The following is a 17,190-nucleotide window of genomic DNA, read 5'->3' as shown; positions in this document are numbered from 1 at the left end:
CAAGTAAGCAATTATACTACTATAATTGGCCAAAAGTGTGGTGCTGGAGGGGGTGGGGGTGGGGGTGGGGAGAACTGGATCCAGAAAGACAGCTGGGGAAATGCCTCCTGAACACATAGGTTAGTCAGAGAAGGATGAGCATTGGGAGAAGGTGTATGCAGGCACAAGGAGTGGGCTATGGGACACTGAGGAGGAAGGAGAGACCCTTCAAGAGAAGACAGTTTCATGTCAATTTCACAAGCCCTGCAAGAACCTGGCTTGTCCTTATTTAAATGGACTTGCATGCCGTGTTAGAGAGTGATGCTTGTGTTCTAGTGTCCTTTGGCCATGGTAAATATGGTTAAGAGGTGTCAGGATCCAAGTTTTGACTGTGTGGAGCCCAGTCCCTTCACTTCCTAACTCCCATGGAAAGAAAGAGTTGGTCAGCTGCTCTAACATTCTAGGGTCCGTACCACAAAAGAAATAGTGTATCAAGCAGAGAACAATATGGCTCCCAACAGCAATGTCTGGAGAGTAGTAATAGAGGGACCAAGTGCCCATCTTATTGGCTGCTACTGCACTAACCCTGGAGAGACTTGCTAGGGACAGTCAGACAGTGATGTGAACTATGGGTGCCCACAAGTGCGCCCCCTTGTGCATCCCCGTGTGCAGCTCTGGTTTACCCACACAATCGTGGACTGCAGCACTCCGCTCATCAATGTCCCAGCAAGGAGTCACTCCTTCAAGTTGTTGCAAGAGCACAAACTTTACAAAGGTGACATAGGGGAGAAAGAGGAGGGGGTTGTATCATGCACCCCATTACTAATATATTTCAGAAGGGCCCATTCTGCATTTCTGTCCTCCCCAAAGCCCCTTCTCAGCTACCATGCGACTTGGAGTTCTCTTTTCCTGACTCCCCCGATCTTTGCCCTGTTCCTGCCCCCTCTCTCTGCCCCCTAATCTCTAGGATTTACTCTGAAATATTTAATATCAATTTCATCCCCCCCCACTGTCCTGACAGTGGGTTTATTTCTCCTCTGAAACTGCCGCCCCCCCCACCTGTCAATACCCAGTCGCTGAAGGCTGAGCTTCCACTTACAAAGACTTATCCAGGAATCTCTTCAGACCACAAAGGTGGTCTCTCCCCATTAGAAATTCTAGTCAAGTTTGCGCGCGGGGGCGGGGGCGGGGGGACAATTTCTTCAAATAGTTACATAACGAAAGGCGTGGGCGGAGTCCAAAAAAAGATCGAGCTGGACGGTCTGTGAGTCCTTCTTCATCCTCTGAAGGTGGAGCCCACCCAGCCTGAGGTTGGACTCGGGATTGCGCAGCGTCCCTCAGGACACCTGGGGGCAACCCTCCAACCACACCCAGGATCTGAGCCTTCATCATCACACGCCCCCCCCCCACCCCCGCCACCGTGTGCAGGGCACTGGGCGACCAAACCGTGGTGTTTCCCTGCCTGCACCACAGGTATCCGGATGCTGGACCAGCCGTTCATGACGGACATCATCGAAGCTTCTTCTATCAGCCACATGCCCCAGCTGATCGACATCTACAGTGCCAGCTGGGGCCCCACGGACAACGGGAAGACGGTGGACGGGCCCCGCGAGCTCACGCTTCAGGCCATGGCCGACGGCGTCAACAAGGTAAGGGCTTGGCTGCGGACACCAGGCTCAGGACCTAGGGGGTGAAGGGGAGGGGCGCTGGGGGTGGGAGGCATCCAGAGGAGGTGATGAGAATGAAGTAAGGGGCAGGGAAGGAGGCAGAGGTGGGGCTGTCACCCTGTGCATTAGCTCAGGGCCTCCAAGAAATGGACCCCCCAAACAGGGGCCACAGTTTTGAAAGAATTATCTTTTTACCAAGAAAGATTTCATCGGTCCTGGGGCCGATTTATTGGAGGGGACTCCATTAAAGGGCAAAGAGGAGGGAGCAAGAGGTGGCAGGGGTGCCTTCGGACAGTGATGCTGGCTCAATCCAGGTGAAGGAGCAGAGAGGAAGGAGGATCACCCTGGAGGCCTCGGCTGGCACCCCCACTGTGCCGCACGTCAGCTGGGAGCAGCCCCCAGGCAGTGGGGCCTGGGTGCCGAAGGGGCTATGAGCCACGTATGAGCCCTCGGTTTTTGAGGCTGCCCATCCCTGAGATTAGCCCAGGAATGGAGAGAGCCAAGGAAAAGAGACCAAGGCAGAGCCTCCAAAGGGAGGGTAGCCAGTGAGCGGCCCATGCACGAGGAAAGAAGTACCCTCCCTACCATCTCAGGACAGGGGCCATCTCCCATAAGACATGAACCAGGCCCCGGGATCAGAGTCTTCTGGGTTCAGGTCCCATTTAGGGCACTCAATGTCTGGGTGTATCCACAAATGACTTGACCTCCCTGTGCCACTGTTTTTTGCCCGTACAATGGTGATAATCATACATTTCTCCTGGGATCATTGCAACATGTCAATGAGATAAATACACCAGTGTTTGGCGCTGGGAAGTGCCCCCGGAAGGGTTGGTGTTCATCCAGGTCATTACGGACACTTGACCGATCTCCCCAAAACTTTGTGGTGTAAAGCATAGTGTTTTACTAGGCTTGTGGATTCTGTGGGTCAAGAACTCAGACAGGGCACAGTGGGGATGGCTGGTGTCAGCTCCAAGAGTCCTGGACCTCAGGTGGAAGACTCCAGACTTGAATTGCCAGACTGTTGTGTCTTCCAGTGCTCTTAGGATGTGCCTAATTACTCACCATCGGTGCCACAACACCAACCACTCGGAGTACTTAGTCATTTTGTCTTATTTAGTCTTGTCTTCAAGATTAGACTTGCCATCAGGTGACAGTGATGCCCCTTCTGTGCTTTGAGTTTGCTTCTCTAATCAGCCGTGGACATGGGAATCACATTTCCCAAGATAACAACAATGGTGCATGGAGTAAATCACCAGGTCCTAAGTGAGGGAAAGACAAGTATGTCAGGTATGGTGGATGCACTTTTGGAAGTACATTTTAGGAATTTTTAGAAAGTTTGCCTCTTGGGTTTTGACCAATTTCAAATGGATGAAATGGTTATAGCCATGCTTGGATATATAAACTAGCACTGTTATAAGTGAACTGCAAAATGCATCTGTTCTGTTTATGTTTAAGTTATTTACAGTCTATGTGAAATACACATGAACTTATTACTTATACATTTATATCACTAAAATAGGTATGTGTGTAAAACACCCCAAACTCAACAGTAGCTTGGAAAGGTAAAAATATTAAAGAAAATTAGAGTGGACAACTGAAGGCTATTTTCTGTTGTTGTTTTAAAGTGTTACAAGATGGCAACATTGCATTTTGTTTTATTTTTAACTACTGTCACTGTTAAATCCCACAACTTACTCATCTTATAACTGGAACCCACATACACAACCTCTTTACCCCTCAGCCCCCAGCCCCTGGTAACTCTCAATTTCTATGAGACATCCCAGTTCTCACCTCAATCCCCATCCCTTGTTGGCCACAGAACTTAGGACTAGTCACTTAGTTTCTCCGTGCCTCACTTTCTTCTTCAGTAAAATGGTCCCATCAGTGGTTCTCACAGTGTGGCCACTGGCCCACCCGCAAGTTTGTAAGAAATGCAGAGCCTCAGCCCCATCCACCCACCTGATGTATCAGAGTCTGCATTTTGACAAGGTCACACTCAAGTTTGAGAGGTGCTGCTCTAAATGATTTCTGGACTACATATCTCGTAAGCCTAAGACACTAAGACCACAAGATAATGTGGTTTTAAAAATCCCCCAGTGACTAGGAAAGAGCAGTAGAAGTGACTCGTTTTCTGGGATGGCACTGCGCATCCCCTTCCAGGTGGTACACTGAAGGGATTGATGACCAAGCCGGACACTCTGGTTTGTCTCTGAGCTGCAGGAGCAGAGGCCCGGGTGGCTCAACTTAAAGGGTTTCCTCTAGGGATGCACGAGGAAGGACTAGGGCAATGGGACGGATTCGAGCAAGACCTCATACAAGCTGGGACCAGACAGACATTCTGGATCCAACATGGCTGCAGGACTCTGGCCACAGAGTGTGTGGGGACCCCCACGGGGCTCCCACAGTCACAGTGCTTGGCTGTTCTCTCGTGCCTGTCTCTCACTGGCTTTGTGTGTCCCTCTCTGAATCCATTGTCCCTCTTCCTTGGGGCTTATGTTCATGTGCTACCTCTGCGTGGACAGGGCCCCATCAGCAGGCTCGTTTATCACAACCTGTCAGGCTCTACTCCAACTGCCATTTCCCCCACCACCCCCAAACTTAAGGGGAATCTTGGCCCCAAATTAGGGGAGACTCTTCTCTCTCTGGTAGGTTCCAAAACGAGCAAATGTGGTTCCATTGGACAAGTTTAGCACTTGAAGGGTCAGAAGTCAGTCTGAAGTTTGCTAACAGAGCCCCTTTCTTTTCCATTCTGGTAACATCAAGTGGCAGTTGGCACCTTCACACAGCTTTGTAGAGCTCTGAAGAAGTTCCTTCTGAACTATTGAATTCTTTCAGAAGTCTCAATAGAAATATGACACCATATGCTTCTCCTCTGTTATGGGTGGAATTGTGCTCCCCCCCACCAAAATTCATGTGTTGAAATCCTAACCTTCCCCCCATCTCCGAATGTGACCTTATTTGGAAATAGGGCCATTGCAGGGGTAATTAATTAAGACGAGGTCATTCTGGAGCAGGGTGGGCCCCTAATCTGATATGACTGGTGTCTCTATTAAGAAAGGTAATTTGGACACAGACACACAGGAACAATGCGCAGAGAACATGAAGGCCGAGATCAGGTTGATGCATCTACAAGCCAAGGAAACCCCCAGCAGCTAGGGGAGAGGCATGGGACAGATTCTCCCTCCCAGCCTTCAGAAGGAACTAACCCTGCCGACACCTTGACTTCGACCTTCCAGAACAGTTATATATACAATTTACAATATCTTTCTGTGGTCTACACCACCCATACCTTGTTATAGCAGCCCTAGAAAACCGTGCACCTTCCAGTGTTAGAATAGAGATTTGGCCAGACTCCAGCAGTGCAGAAACAACGTGGTCACTTTTTCAGTTACCCTTGATGTCAACTGGCTCCCTCTCAGATAGCTAAGATAGCTGAGCATTGATCCACTTCTTACAACTTACTCTCATCTGGCACCTCAAGAGGCAGCCTTCCTTCACTCTCTAACATCATTCCTTAAAGGAGAAGCTTGCAACAATTCCCATGATGCCATCAGCATCAGCCCATCTGAGACAGCCACAAGGGGCCCCTGACATTTGAAAGGCACAGTACCGTTTACAGAGGGACTTACCCACAGGATCGGCAGGTGGGGGTAAGAGGTGGTGCCACCGCCCCATTTCAGTGCCTCAATGCTTTGGAGTTTTTAGGATGAAACTTTAGACACACAAACAGCTTGTTTGCTTATTGTATTGTTCACTGTGTGGCTGGAGAGAAATGGTTGCACGTCCAAGGACCCAGGACCAGGTGACAGTACCCTGGGAACACTTGGCAGATGTCCTCCTTCCCCAGCAGACAGGGATTTCCACCGAGAAGCATTTTTTTTTTGACACCCAAGGCCAAAAGAGAGACATGTAGGTGACATCTGCCCTCAGTCTGAGTTTACAACGCACATGGCATTCAATGCAGCACATTCCCAAGTGGCTCCTGTCATTTTCCACGGACTTCTGAACCGTTCCCCACATCTCAAGTCTGGGTATTTCTCTCTCCTCCATCTGTAGCCTCCCCTGCTGCAACTAGAAAGGCCCTTTCAAGTGTGATTGTTCTGGAAAGCATGCCAACTGTGCCAAAACTTAAAGAGAAAAATTGTTATGACTTATCTTCAGATGACAGCGTGTAAATATTTTAGAAAGTGAAGTGAGTATGATGAAAAATACATGATTTCTCATTCGACTTTCCCCCAAGCTGTGGGAATGGTTCTTTCCTTGTTTCAGGGTGACATTTTTTTGGACAGAATTGTAGAATCTCGTGCGTGATGGTGTATTATACACGAGCAGAGATTTCCTCTCAGTTATCTGGTCTACTCTAAAGGGAAGTCCACCTCGGAAACGTAGCTCCACCTAAACAAAAGAGTCAGATAATTACCTAGTACACAAAGGTAGGTCTTACGCTTGTCTTTGAATTTTAGCATCCTGTGGGTAGATTTTGTTTGACCGACATAGCAATGATAAAGGAAGAGGAAGAGGAAAAGGAGGCTGAGGGACCTTTTTGGGGATGTGCTGTTTGCCACAGACCCCACCACTCCCAATTGTATGACCTCTGTTTTGCACATAAACATCACCTACCTGGCTCCTTACAGATCTGAGTTTGCATTTCCTATATTTGTTCAGTAAATACTTAAGGGAGGCGGCAAGGAGCAGAGAAGAGAAAAGGAAGGGAAACTTTTTTCCCTTTATTTGTTTTTTCCTCTTTATAGTCTACATGTTGACCATACAATAGAAGCATTTCTCACATTTTATATGGGAAGAAGGTGACAGTCATAGACCCCTGAATTATGAGATACCCAATAACTGACTTCTTTCTTAGTTTGGGATCCCGTAAAAGCAGACCCTGAGACAAGGATTGAGTTCATGTAGTTGCTTTGGGAGCCAAAGGGAACACCAGTAGTGAAGGGGGAGGTATTACAGGGAAGAAAGGTAACACACAATGAAGAGTATGTTACCAAGCCAGCTACCACTGTGAACAACTGGAGATTAATCCCACTGGGAAACTGGAAAACCATGCAGAACACCCCCTGGAGTCATCCCTGCCAATGGCAAGGGAGCTGGGGCAAAAGTCATGGTTGACATAAATGCCACAGCACTTTTGGCCCAGGGGTAGGTGTGCAGAACAGGCTCTTGGGAGAAAGCCCTTCTACAAAGAGAGGCCTATGCTGGCATTTGGAAATGCCCAGTGCATGGAAGGTCTAAGGGATGTGGGCTAACACCCACTGCCACCTACTACAGTCTCCAGAGTGCAGTTTGAGAAAACCTAATCTGAGGATTAGAGTCTTTGCTGTCTGGGTAATAAAGGACCAGTAGGGTGACGTGTTTGCTGGTCAGAAAGACGCAGGCCTAGCAGAGACTGGGGGAGTAACAGAGCCCGAGTGTTGCGGGATCACAGGGTCTGATGTTGCCCTGACAACCAGAAGGGGCATTCAGACAACAGTAGAGGGCCTTGAAAGTGACAGTTGGTTCATGAACTTCTTTCCACACCTTGAGGAAGTGCAGCTACCCAGGGCAACCATGGTATGTCTGTGGTTGGCTCCGATGGCTATACCCCAACCTCTTATTAATCGTGGTTCAGGGTTGCTACTAGAAGGAGTATCTCAGGGATATTTAAAGATAAGCCAGGCACAAGGTGAGACACAGGTGAGACGGAACATTGATTGTTTATCAGGCAGTCCCTGGGGGATTGAGCGAGCAGAAGCACGGATCCCAACTCTTTGGGCTGGAATGTACGAAGGAGGGATCACTTGCAAAATGGTGGCTTGAAAGGCACCTCGCAGTGCCTTTCAAGGGGGGCAGAGGGCTGCCCAGGGAGACAATGATGAATTTGGCATTGGTGAAGCAAAGCCTTAGTGCAGCCTGCTGGAATTTAATCAGAGCAGTGGGTCTCACACGGTGGCAGTGAGTGCCGGGGCCTCTGGCAGGCAATAGATACCTCCTGCCAAGGAGCTCTCAGGAACACTCCATGAGCCCTGATTTATGCTCTGAAACCAAGCAAAGGTTCACAATTGGGCAGGAGCTGCCAAAGTGTGGAGTCTGCGATCCAGTCTGAAATGAAGGTTGCAGTTACAGTCCCTCCTTTCATTTGTGATAAAGAGAAATGGAAGAAAAGGCTGCTTGGTGGCTTTTGGGTGATTCCTCTCAAGTGCTGGCCAGCCTGAGGTGGGATGGCCAACCATCTTGGTTTCCCATTTTTAGCACTGAAAGTCCCACTTCCGAGGAACTCCCCAGTCCGGGCAAACCGCCAACATTCAGTCACTCTCCCTGTGGCCATATTGGGGGTGGTGACTTACCCGAACCCAGAGAAAACCCCAACCAGCTTGAGGGATTGACATGAATGTACACCCTTCACCAACTCCCGTGACATCAAAAAGGTTCATCATGGTGTGTTTGGATCCTGCTAGAAATGAGACAGGATTGCGTAAGGGTCTTCCCTCCAGAGTGTAAATGTGGCAAAACAGGTAGTAATTAGAGGTGACTACAGTAGGCACCATTAAACATGGCCTTGAGTGAAGGATATAATCAGAAGCCAAGGGCAGTGAACCATCCTCGGGTTGGCTTTTCTGGAGATCGTGACACCCCCAGCACGCTCTTGAACTCCCAGGGGAACCTGATGGGGACACGAGGCAGACGCTGTGGTCCTGGTGCCATGGCTGCCTTAGCACAGCTGCTGCTCACAGCTCCAGCCAGCCATGGCGTCCTGCTCACCAGCCAGCCAGCCTCTCACTGCTCCTCTGTGTGAGGACCTGCGAGGCACCGCTGGAGTGTGCTCCCCAGTGTGCACACAGCCCCAGCCATGAGGAGTTAACACCCCAAGGGCAACCGCCCAGCTGCACTGTCCTGGTGGCCGGGTCCCAGGGGCTCTCCAGAGAGACTGACCCCAGCTCCCACAGGGAGAACCTGCTCATCAGCTCACACTTGGTTGGCTTTTCTCCCTTCCCCGTTTCATGTTGCCCTGTCCCTAACATACGCTTCCTGCGATCACCTCCCGCCAAATTAACTACTACTCCCTGGTCCTTATCTCAGTGTCTGGTTTTAAAGGAACATAAACTGGGGCCAACCCCTTTCTCCTATAGGTGTCACGAGTAGCTGTCTGAAAGTAAGCCTAGCTCTTTACAGGAGGATCCATTGACCCATTGTCCCCATTGAAGGACTTCTGTGAATTCACCACCACCTCCAACACTGAGTACAGAAAAGAATAGAAGTGATAAATAATGAACACATTAAATAGCTGTATGGAAATATAATTCAATTACTGATATTGTGACAGAGAGGGACTTTCTAAGCATAAAAGCAAAGGGGAAAATATTTACCAAAATAAGTAATAAATATTACTACATAAAACCTTTCAAAATTTCTGCAGGTCTGGTCATTGTTAAAGCTCAGCAATGGATCCATGGGGATTCATTATAGTATTCACTCTACTTTTGTTGTGCTTAACATTTTTCAGATTAGAAGGTTTTTATTCATCCCCAAAAATAAAAAGCAATTCAGTAGGTGGATAAGTTGTCAAGAATAAGAATACACATTTCAGGAAAAATGAAAACAGCAGCTGCTCTAATATTATACAGATGGCTGCTTGTGGCTTGGGATAAAAATTCCAGGGACTACATTACACAGATTTCTTTTAATGCTATATCTGCTAGAAGGCAAATAGAAGGGAACATGATGAATTGTATCAGTCAGGAGAGGCTACATTATGCTGTGGTAACAAAGCTCAGAAAGCTTCAAACCACAAAGCTTCGTTTCTCATTCAGCTACACATCACCATGGTCAGTAGGGGGCTCTGCTTATCATAGTTTCTCGGGGAACAGAGCTTACATCTGGGACATTGCTAGTCACTGTGCAGAGGGAAAGAGGGTGTTCTGCAGCATCTGGAACTGATGGTTCAGCCTAGAAATGACACTGTGTATCAGCCACTCCCACTCAAACCTCATTGATTAAAATGGCTTACAAGGCCCCACCCAACCACAAAGGGATCATGGACCCAGAGAGTGGACAGCTAGAAATACATGCCATATAGCACCGGTGACTACCACAGTGAGCCCAGAAAAACTGCTCGGTGACTCAAAAGGTAACCAGTGATCTAGTGAGGACAAACACAAATGTCAAAGATGTTTGTGAATAGTTGGAGTAAAATTGTTCAATGAGCTGTGAGTGCAGAAAGGCAAGATTTGTAAATCAGTACATTGTTTTATGTGGTAGTTAAAATATGTATTTGCAAAAAATAATAGGTTTATGCAATATAGTGGGAAATTTTCTGCAAGTCAAAATGCAATATATAAAAGAAAAGATTAGGTAAATATATATGTAATATAAATGACAGAAATTTGGCTAAGATCCTTAATATAGAAAGAGCTCTAACAAATCAACAAAAAGAAGATGAAAGAAAAAGATAGGCAAAGCATATTATCTTTGGGGCTTGGTGCTTTGCTAAGCTATTCATAAAGAACCAATACAAATGATCAATAAGGATGCAAAAAGATAAACTCAACTGGTCGTGGAAAAATATATAACTCAAAACAACAAGGTACCATTTTTGCCCACCAAATGGGCAAAATTAGTTTTTAAAATGTATGATGCTAAAACTTGACCCACGGGGGCTGACTATGGAATTCTTATACATTGTTGGTAAAAAAATAAATTGTTAACTATCTTTATAAAGAGTAGAAGCATGGGAATATGGATCAAGAATCTTCAAACATTCATTCCTTTTTACCCTGAATTCCCCCTTTTAGAAATTCTGCCTAGGGCACCTGGGTGGCTCAGTCGGTTGAGCATTGGACTCTTGGTTTGGGCTCAGGTCATGATCTTGGGGTCCTGAGATCAAGCCCCACATCAGGCTGTGTGCTCAGTGCAGAGTCTGCTGGAGATTCCCTCCCTCTCCCTCCCCTTCTGCCGTTCCCCCCACTTGCACACGTGCATGCCCATAGTCTCTCTCTCTCAAATAAGTAAATAAATAAAGTCTTTAAAAAAAAAAGAAAGAAAAGAAATTCTGCCTAAGGAAATAAACAGAAATACAAAGACATATAAAATTATGTTCATTTGGAACTTTAAAGCTTAGAAACAGCCTTCCATGTATGTCTAAGAAAAGGAGTAAATAAATTATGGAATGGCTACTTAATAAAACTAATAAAAATTACAGCATAGAGGAATATTTCATTATAACAGGAAATGTTAATAACATAATAGCAAAAATACACTTGAAGCTGGGCCACAAAAGTGGATATATTTTATGATCCTAATTTCATATCACCAGGGATTTTCTATTCATGGAAGATTATAAAGGATTTTTATTTTCCTCTTCAGGGTCTAGATTTCATTTGTTCCTATATAAATATGATTTTTGCAATAAAAAATGCAGTAACTTTTTTTTTTAAGTATGTCAATGTTGTATTAAGAGGTCAAGGTGACTGGAAAATAAAAAATTAGTATAACTGAGTGGTTAGGGAGAGGCAAGTTATAACAGGCTTGCCTCCCTAGTATCTGCAAGCAGGTAACACCAGTTGGGTCGGGGCCTGGTCTGGTCATTCGCCCAGATCACTAGGCACTGGTGAGCAGGAGGGACGGACTCGCTTTAGCCCCACGCTTCCCGAAGTGGGATTTTCACCTCCTGGGGCTGGTGATGTGTTGGGCGGGGGTACATAGGACCACAGCACCAGTCTCTGGCTAGAACTTTACTTTAGCTGACGGTAAGCAATTTGTGACATTATTTTTATATTATGAACAAAATACAAAATCTGGTGCTCGCTTCGGCAGCATATATACTAAAATACAAAATCTGCATGAACTTTTAAGAAATTTGGGCGGGGGGGAGTGATGTCAGCATCATGACAGCGTGAGTCATTCCCTTTGTTTCTCCCCTTTAATTTACAACAAGTAGGGCATCCATAGCCCAGTAGGGGTTCCTCTGCACAGCACACCGGACTCTAGAGAGAATCTAACATCTTTACTTCTGAAGGTGGGTGGATTGGACCTTGTGGAAGAGACAAAACCAAGAGAGCTACAGCAGAACGGGGGTAGCAGCAACAGTGGCGCCTATAACCCCAGTGACCTTGGCAGTGGCAGTGGCAGTGGCCCCAGAGACGAAGGTATCCCCAGCAACCCCAGGCAGCAGCAGCCCCTGTGACCCCAGCACACCTGGCAGCAGCCCCAGCAACCCTGGCAACTTCAGCGCTGATGATGATGCTCGTGCCCAAATAACTATGACAGCCTCAGTGACCCCTCCAGAAGAGCAGGTGGAGGGTGGAATCTGCGTGCTCCCAAATACAGCCATAAAGCTCTTAGGGAAGAAAGAGGGTGGGGTGGGGAGGGGGGGGGGGAATCTGTGCTATATCGCCACCTGCTGGAAAACAAAAGAAAGGCCTTTCATTCCCAGCCTGTTGAACTGTTAAAATCAAAGTAAACCAAACTTTACCTAAATGAGAAAGGTATTCCCTACTTCAAATGCACCAGCAGAGGCACATCTCATCAAACACCATGAAAAATCACAGTAATACGGTATCACCAAAAGAAAATGACAGTTCTCCAGCAACCAACCTCCAAGCCACAGAAGATTAGGATCTAACTGATAGAGAACTCAAAAGTAGCTGTTATGAAGCAATTCAGCAAGCCCCAAGAAGACTCAGAAAGGCAATTTAATGAGCTTAGGAATAAAATTAACAGAAGGGGTACTTTGCCAAGAAGATTGAAATTCCGGAGCTGAAGAACTCAGTAGATGAGATGAAGAATGCATTAGAAAGTATTGAAAATAGAGCAGATCAGATGGAAGAGAGAATAGATGAGCAGGAAAATCGGAATCTAGAAACAATTCAGGTGGAAGAAGAGAGAGAACTAAGATTTTTTAAGAAGCATAGAAACCCTACAAGAGCTATCAGACTCCACTAGGGGGACCAACATAAGAATAATGGGTATACCAGAAGGAGAAGAGAAGGAAAGGGGGACAGATGGGTTATTTAAAGAAACAGTAACTGAGAACTTCCCAAACCTGAGGAAAGAACTAGAAAAAGCCAATAGGTCCACAAAGCTAATAGGTCACCTTACTATCTGAATGCTGGAAGACCCTCTTCAAGACATATTATCATGAAGCTGTCAAAAACTGATGATAAAGAAAGACTCTTAAAGGCAACTGGGGGCGTCTGGGGGGAGGAAAAACATAACCTACAAAGGAACCCCCAACAGATTATCAGCAGATTTCTTCAACAGAAATTCTACAAGCCAGTGAAATGTCATATTCAAAGTATTGAAAGATAAAAATTTCCAACCGAGAATACTCTATCCATTAAATTGACCCTTCCAAATGAAGGAGAAAAGCAAATGTAAAGCTGAGGGAGTTCACCACCACGGACCTGCCTTACAAAAAAATGTTGAAAGGAGCTCTTCTACCTAAAATGGAAAGACAGAAATACCCCAGATTCTTACTAAAATGATAGATAGAGTCAAAACTATAACCTTTTAGAATAGGGAGTTAAGTGATTGTAGCATAAAGTTTAAAAGAGAAAAGCATTAAAAATAAATATAGGACATCCGTTCATCCTCAGTGTAGGGATGACTTAGTGCCGGGCCTTCCATGTTTGGTTTTTTCTTCTCCTGGACAGGAGGCCTCGGCTGCAACCATGTTACGCCAGATCGTCAGTCGGGCCAAGAAGCATCCGAGCTTGATGCCCCTCTTCGTATTTATTGGGGCAGGAGGTACTGAAGCAGCGCTGTACGTCTTGCGCCTGGCATTGTTCAGTCCAGATGTCAGTTGGGATAGGAAGAATAATTCAGAACCCTGGAACAAACTGGGTCCCAGTGATCAATACAAGTTCTACTCAGTGAATGTAGATTACAGCAAACGGAAGAAAGAAGGTCCAGACTTCTAAACGAAATGTTTCACTATTAAGCTGCTTAGAATGAAGGTCTTCCAGAAGCCATCCGCACAATTTTCCACTTATCCAGGAAGTATTTCCCCTCTAAATGCACGAAATCATGTTGGTGTATTGTGTTGGGGTTTACACTGAATAATAAATATCTGAAACTTGATCTGTGTCACTATTTAATGCTGAAAATCTTCTCTGAACTCTCTAACTAGGGTATAGGAAATAAACTTAGAATTTAAGGAAAAATAAATAAGTATAGCCACTACAATTTGGCAACAAACTCACAGCATAAAAGGAGCTAATTTGTGATGACAAAAGCATAAAAGAGGAGGAGGGAAATGCCAGAATCTGTAGAGTCAAATGAAGATAAGTTGTTATCAGCAGAAAAAGGACTATTTTATCTATAAGATGTTTTATACAAACCTCATGGGAACTACAAAACAAAATCTAGAGCAAAGACAAAGCACTTAAAAAGGCGGGGGGAGGGCAGGCGGGGGGGACTGAGCAAATTATCATAGAAAACCACCAACCTAAAAAGTAAATAAACCGAAGAAAAAGAAACAATGGAGATTCAAAACAACCTGAAAACAAAAGATAAAATGGCAATAGTAAGTCCTCATATATCAATAATCACCTTAAATGTAAATGGATTGAACTCACCAATCAAAAGGAACAGAGTGTCCGAATGGATTAAAACAAAGACCCAATTGTACGCCGCCTTCAGGAGACTCTTCTCAGCTCCAAACACATACACTCAAAAGTGAAGGGACAGAGGATGATACTCCACGAAATGGTAGCCAAAAGAAAGTGGGTGTAGACATACATACATCAGACAATATAGACTTCAAGACAAAATTGGTAACAGGGGACAAAATGGGTCATTATATAATTATGATAAAGGAGTCAGTACAGATCTTCCTCACTTATGAGAGGGTTACATCCTGATAAATCCATCACAAGTTAAAAATATAAGTTGAAAATGCATTTAATACACCTGACCTACCAAACATGATAACTTAGCCTAGACTACCTTAAATGTGCTAACAACACTTACATTAGCCCACAGCTGGGCAAAATCATCTAACACAAAGCCTATTATAATAAAGAGATGAATATCTCAGGTAATTTCTTGAATACTGTACTGAAACTGAAAAGCAAAATGATTGTATGGGTGCAGAATGGCTGTACATGTATCGATTGCTTACCTTCATGATCGCATTGCCACAATAGATCATAAGATAGGCCACAAAACTAATCTTAGCAAACTGAAGAAGATTAAAATCACATCATATCTTCTCTGACCACAATGGCATGAAATTAGAAGCCAACCAAAAGAAAGTGAGTAGATCTTCAAATATATGGAAACTAAACAGCACATTTCTAAACAACCAGTGGGTCAAAGAAGAAATCAAAAGGAAAACAAATTATGTTGAGACATATTAAAATGAAAATGCATCATATCAAATTTTGTGGGATGCAGCAAAAGCAGTTCTAAGAGGAAAGTTTATAACAATAAACACATATATTTTTTAAGAAATTAGAAAAATCTCAAACAACCTAACTTACACCTCAAGGAACTAGAAAAAGGAGCTAGACAAGCCCAAAGATAGCAAAAGAAAGGAAATAATAAAGGTCAGAGCAAAAATAAATGAAATAAAGACCAAAAAAAAAAAAACAGCAGAAAGGATCAGCAGAACTAAAAACTGTTACTTTAAAAAGATAAACAAGTTTGACGGCTAGACTAATTCTTTAGCTAGACTAAGAAAAAAAAAGAGAAGACTCAAATAGCTCTTTTTTTTTCTTTTTTTAGTTTCATGAGTTTCTTCATGTGGCTAACATAAATGGTGCTGCATGTAGGCTTGCTGTAAGGATTAACCTGTAGTTAATATATAAAGTATTTAGAGAAGTTCCTGGCATACAGTAAGTACCATAGTAGTGCTTCTTCTGATTATCACCTTAGTTTCTTCCACTGTACTGTCCAATTGATTATTGTTGGAATACGGGTCATAGTTGTTCTGTCTCAGTTTCTGCCCAGCTCCCATTCAGTAAAAGCTAGGAGCAGAACTGGATCTTGGGGCATCATTTTAACAGGAAAATGAGGTGTACCAATAACAGACCCATCCCACACGGTTATAAGAGACACACTTCTAGTCCTATTATAGATGCCCTTTGCCCGGGCGACTGTCCCCAGACTATCTGGGGACTGTTTGGTGCTGATACCCAATCATTAGAACCATGGATGTAACTATTGCTTTTACTATTTACCCGATGCAAACACACACACACACACACACACACACACACACCTTAGGAAAACAAAGCTTGATATTCCTAGGAATCCCAGTATTCTTGTGGACAGGTCTGACAGTCCAATGCAAAACTAATGTTTGCTGCTTACTCTTCAGAAATAGGCTGACAGTTGTACTCTGTGCATCAGTGAGCGAGCCCGCATACCAAACTGCCCCAAAACTCAGTAGTTTAAAATAACTACCATTTACATCCTATTCCCGGGTCTCTAGGTCAGCTGGGTTGTTCTGCCGATCTGGGCCAGCCTCAGCTCCTCCCAGCTGGTCTCACTCGTGCACCTGCGGTCAGCTGGAGGGTGAACTACAGATGGGCTAGTCTGGGGTGGCCTCCTTCACATCTGCTGGGTGTTGGCTGTCCGCCAGGGCAGTGAATCTTGACTGGGCTCTGTCTATCATCAGCCAGAAGGCTAACTCAGGTTTGTTCCCTGGTGCGACAGAATTGAGAGAGAACAAATATATACAGAGCTTCTTGAGACCTATGCTTAGAACTGACAACAGCACTACTTTCTACCACTTTCTCTCGGACAAAGCAAAGACAGGAAGCCAGATTCAAGGGGTGGAAAATAGACCCCTTTCCTTGGCGGGCAGGACTGCAAAGTCGTATTGTAGAGGGGGCATGAATACAGAGAAGCCTGAGGAATGAGAGTCACAATCGTCTCCCGCACACTCGACACCATGATGACAATGCTTCTGGTGCTGATTTCCTTTTAGCAAAGGTTGCTTTGTCTCACTAGCAGCCCAACAGTGGACTGGGTCTGGGGAAAGTTCCACATTTGGTGGGCTTCACCCATTTACCCTGATTCACACCTGTTTCGCTATCACTGGGTGCCACTGCTTGACGTTGAGCCCCAATCTGAGTCTGTTTGAGAGTGTGATCCCCTGCACCAGCTGTCAGGATGATACATTTCCCTCTCTGTCCTGGTTTCTGAGAGCAGTTGCTGGTTTCGATGGAGTTTTCCAGGATAGATTTACCAAGACGCAGCAGATCGTTCTTAGTTGGTGGCTGAATAATAAATCTTTGTTGATGTATCGACTCCATCAATCACGGGCTAATTAACTCCCAAGTCCTGTTAGAAGCAATCGAAATGTATTTTCTCGTTGTCAGGCGGCAGACAGATCTTGGGGGTAATCCCGTCATCTCCCAGCCTTCTGGCATCTCTGCCCTTAAGCTGCTGAGTCAGGACCATAGATCCCTGGTGGCCACGCAGGGACAGACTTTTTCTGCCACAGCAATATGTCTTCTCGCCCTAGAGAGTTACCGAGCCATCCTCGGCCAGGCTGTGGAGAGAGGGGAGGCTGTACACTTGCCCCCACCCCCCAACCACATGGCTGCTC

At 45.4% G+C, this 17,190-nt stretch overlaps 1 protein-coding gene and 1 pseudogene across 2 annotated transcripts in view; both read left to right on the top strand.

Annotated features, from left to right (window-relative positions):
- The window catches only part of PCSK2 (proprotein convertase subtilisin/kexin type 2), a 271,414-nt gene that overhangs the window by 234,338 nt on the left and 19,886 nt on the right, over positions 1-17,190 (top strand). For both annotated transcript variants that reach the window (XM_028112992.2, XM_028112991.2), the window contains one exon: positions 1,453-1,628. In XM_028112992.2, coding sequence (XP_027968793.2) covers positions 1,453-1,628 — 176 coding nt within the window. The remainder of the gene's footprint in view (positions 1-1,452; positions 1,629-17,190) is intronic.
- On the top strand, positions 13,304-13,552 carry LOC114216414 (cytochrome c oxidase subunit FA4 pseudogene; annotated as a pseudogene).

Source organism: Eumetopias jubatus, unplaced genomic scaffold (assembly GCF_037043125.1).
Source record: "Eumetopias jubatus isolate StellerSeaLion01/CBP00866 unplaced genomic scaffold, mEumJub1_p1.0 scaffold_9, whole genome shotgun sequence".
In the NCBI taxonomy this organism is placed as follows: domain Eukaryota; kingdom Metazoa; phylum Chordata; class Mammalia; order Carnivora; family Otariidae; genus Eumetopias; species Eumetopias jubatus.
The sequence above is the reverse complement of the archived record's forward strand: the minus strand, read 5'-3'. Positions and strand labels throughout refer to the sequence as shown.